General features: G+C 48.2%; 1 protein-coding gene across 1 annotated transcript in view; it reads right to left on the bottom strand.

Moving 5' to 3' along the window:
* Positions 1-23: 23 nt before the first annotated feature.
* The window catches only part of LOC107742612 (vacuolar protein sorting-associated protein 13B-like), a gene marked incomplete at its 3' end in the record, with an annotated part of 21,154 nt that continues 17,053 nt past the window's right edge, over positions 24-4,124 (bottom strand). Inside the window, exon 7 of the mRNA XM_016555656.1 lies at positions 24-194. Within this exon, the coding sequence (XP_016411142.1) occupies positions 24-194 (171 nt within the window). The remainder of the gene's footprint in view (positions 195-4,124) is intronic.

Here is a 4,124-nt window from a genome sequence, read left to right as displayed (position 1 = left end):
TGTGTGTACAGTAATGTGTGTACCTGGAAGGTGAGGTGGTGTGTCAGATCTTCCTCCACGTTCAGCAGCGCCTCCTGGTGGCCGCGGCCGTGAATGAGCTGTGTGTCTCTGTGACCCAGACTCCTCTTCTCCACATGAACCAGAACCGGATCCGGCAGGTGACTCCACATCATGAACAGAGGACTGAACACAACCTGAACACACACGCAACAGCTGTGTATGAGACGAACGTGTGTGTGTGTGTGTACTCACCACTCTCTGCTGCATGTGTGTGTTTGGCTCCAGCAGGATTCGTGTGCACCAGACATGCAGCAGGGATCCATTAGAACATGGCACCTGCACACGCGCACATACACACACACACACGCTGATGGTTCGGCCTGTAATCTGTAATTTCCTGTGCTTCAACACAGCAGCTGATGTTGCTCATTCAGTGAGTCTCTGGACAGGAAGTGCAGGGGTGGACACAGGAAGAACAAACTACCCATGGTCTCACAGCACAGTCCCATCAGACTCAGACGTGATGGGATGATCATGTGTATTAAAGCGCTGTTTGTTCCAGTTACGCTAACGATACCGCTGACGGAGGGTCATTCACTCTGATTACTGATGATTAATACATGCACCTGTTTACTGAACACTCATCGTTCTGCTGGTTAAATCAATACAGTCTGCTCACAGTGGGTCTCATTCACTAAGCATGCGTACGCACACATCTGTGCGTGAAACCTGCGTACGAACGTTTTCACAAACAAATCATGATTCACTAAAACATTCTAAATTTAAGAAAAAATATAGGAACAGCTGAAAGCACACGTAAAGCTCTGTAAACTGGGTTTGTATCAAAGGTGTTTTATTGTGTATGAACTGATTTGCTTTGCTCAAAGATCCGGCGAGAGCGCATCTGTAGACAGCGAGCATCATATGGGTTTGCGTGGAGTATCTGTGACGAGAGTAATGAAAGGCTGTAAAGGAAAGGTTGTTTGGAAAGCCCTTATATGGAGATGGTGTGGGCGTGTTTTATGCAAATGACTAAACTCATGCATGCAGCCGCTCATTTACAATACTCCAGATTCACTAGCATTAGGACGAGGTTAAGAACAAATTCATGTGCGTACGCACGTGTTGTGAATTAGGCAGAAAGTTTTTGTGAGAAGTTCAAATGTGCGTATAAATACAAGTGATGTTTTATAAACAAATTTCGGGAGGAGCACGCACAGATAATTAACACGGCCAGTTCATCGTTAGTGATTACACCATTTATCCAATCAGCGCAAGAGAAAACTCCTATAAATAAGCAAGTACGTCCTACCTTCGTTATCTCTCGACTTTCAGCATCCCTCCACCACCCCGACCCCGCACCTTCAGCATAGTTTCTACCCCAGCACGGGGAGAAGCACTCGGCGGGGGCGCTTTTTGGGCTGGGCTGGACACCGAGCTCGGACCCCTCTCCCCGGACGCCAGTTCATCATTAGTGATTACACCATTTATCCAATCAGCGCAAGAGAAAACTCCTATAAATAACCAAGGATGTCCAACCTTTGGTATTTCTCGACTTCAGCATCCCTCCACCCCCCCGACCCCGCACCTTCAGCATAGTTTCTACCCCAGCACGGGGAGAAGCACTCGGCGGGGGCGCTTTTTGGGCTGGGCTGGACACCGAGCTCGGACCCCTCTCCCCGGACAGCACGCCAAATATGCATAACCTTTATTTAATTACATGTAAGTGTGTGAGCGTTTGTGTGCTTGCGTGCGCGTGTGTGTGTGTGTGTGAGAGTGCGGTGTGTGTGAGAGTGCGGTGTGTGTGTGTGTGTGTGTGTGTGAGAGTGCGGTGTGTGTGAGAGTGCGGTGTGTGTGTGTGTGTGTGTGTGTGAGAGTGCGGTGTGTGTGAGAGTGCGGTGTGTGTGTGTGTGTGTGTGTGTGAGAGTGCGGTGTGTGTGAGAGTGCGGTGTGTGTGTGTGTGTGTGTGTGTGAGGAGTGTGTGTGCGCGAGTGCGGTGTGTGAGTGTTAGTGAGTGAGTGTGTGTGTGTGAGTGTTAGTGAGTGTGTGTGTGCGCGAGTGCGGTGAGTGTGTGTGTGTTAGTGTGTGTGTGCGGTGTGTGAGTGTTAGTGAGTGTGTGTGCGCGAGTGCAGTGTGTGTGTGAGCTTGCGTGTGTGTGTGTGTGTGTGAGAGAGAGAGTGTACTTGTTTCTGGACTCCTGTGAGCTGTTTGTCTCTGATGATGAGAGTGGCTGTCTGTGTTGGGTGGTACACAGTGTCAGCGTATGACTGACAACATCCATTAATTTTACTGGCCTGAGAGGCTGTATTTGCACATTTCTTTCTGATAAAATTTGTGATTGCAATAATTTATGTAATATAATATAAATATTATAAATATGATGATTGATAATGATTTTTGTTTTGTGTGTGTGTATATATATGAAATAGGATAAATGTAAACATTCAATATTATTTTTATTTCACAGAACAAGAGCAGTGTTAGAGTTCTGCTGAGTTCTGTTCTGCTGTTCATCACACATTAACCCTGTTTGTCAGACTGAGACTCATCTGGCAGCACTTGATCCACATATGAACAAAAACACTTAAACATCATCTCATGGTCATACAGAGACAGCAAAACCACACACACTCACTCACACACTCACACACAGTTACACACAGTTACACACAGTTACACACTCACACAGAGTATAACAACAAAACACACAGGAGAGACAGACAGGACATGACTAGCACTTACACAATGATAAAACACTGACACATTTGTGTTCATTAGATCCTGATTTTCAAAACAAACTGAAAAATACCCCCTTCGTTGCACGTGTGTGTATGTCTCTCTGTGTGTGTTCATGCTGAAGTGTTGGCAGTGTGAACTCTTGTTTATCGTTCATGAATCTGGAGTCTGACAGAGAGCCTGTTGGGTCAGAGTGAGATCACATCGACTCTGAACTCCTGAGCGCCGCTCAAACTGTAAAGTCAAACAAATTAGTGTGCGGGTCAAGGCGCGCGGTGACTGCGGTCAGGCTTGATCCTCGCGCTTTCCTGGCCGTTTGAAGGTGGATTCCGTTACGAAAACACGGCCAATCAAAGGCTGAAGTCAATTTGAGCAAATCTTCCTCCTCCAGAGGGCTGCCGAGTGGAAATGACATAATTTCTCAGATCTTTGCGCCGTATTACTCATCAGGAAGCGGCGGCCCGAGCGCCTCGACCTTCTTTATTTTTACAACAGCCCATTTTCTAGCGCCTGTGGCCGAGCGCGACCTTTGGGGAGAAGACATAACAGCGGCCCTCGCCTCACATCAAACACCCGCCGCACGTGTTCGAGTTCAGCCGCGAGACAAACGGCCAACTGGACACGCAAAACACACGCAAGAAACACTGCGACCTGAACGAAATGTCGACAAAATGATGTGCGTCAAACACGCCGACTGACACTAAACACATCTTCTGGAGGAACCGTGTGCTGATGCTATATTAGTGTTTTTGCTGCAACACTGGAGCATCGAACTGCATTAAAGTTGCTAACATTCACCGGCTTGACGTTTCTGAGCGCAGATATTCACACATAGCTGCATAATCACAGAAACCAGCGCAAACACACAGCTCTCACACACCCATCCACACCGGTGGCCGTAACTCAAACTGATCTCTGGAAAATTATGGATGTGTGATGCAGCTATAATTGCGATGGGCCGCCAGGGGCTCGTTCACAATTCAGTGACTCAACATGCTGTTGGCTGCGCATGACCTCATCACGGCCCGAAGGAGTTTGTCTCTGTGTCCAAACAGCTTGTGTGTGAAAGAGGCCCGAGGACGCGCTAAAACTGCAAGATTTATTCGTTATCTGTGTGTGAGCGTGTTTACTGTGACTGTAGTTAAGACCATCAACTGTGAGTGAGTGTGTGTGAGAGAGTGTGTGTTTTAGGGGTTTGGCAGCAGCTACCGTGATGAACCCCCCCCCCAGAGGAACAGACAGGAAGTCAAATATCCGCCCAAATTCCATCCAGATTGGTGCTAATGGACTCCATACTGAACGCGCCCCAGACAGCGTCCACAGCCCTGAAGTCATTCGCATGCCACACGAGTCCCAGCGGAGACGCGCCGCGCGGTGAACGCCCCCCC

The sequence above is a fragment of the Sinocyclocheilus rhinocerous genome, unplaced genomic scaffold (genome assembly GCF_001515625.1).
Source record: "Sinocyclocheilus rhinocerous isolate Xijiao unplaced genomic scaffold, SAMN03320098_v1.1 scaffold1669, whole genome shotgun sequence".
NCBI lineage: Eukaryota > Metazoa > Chordata > Actinopteri > Cypriniformes > Cyprinidae > Sinocyclocheilus > Sinocyclocheilus rhinocerous.
The sequence above is the reverse complement of the archived record's forward strand: the minus strand, read 5'-3'. Positions and strand labels throughout refer to the sequence as shown.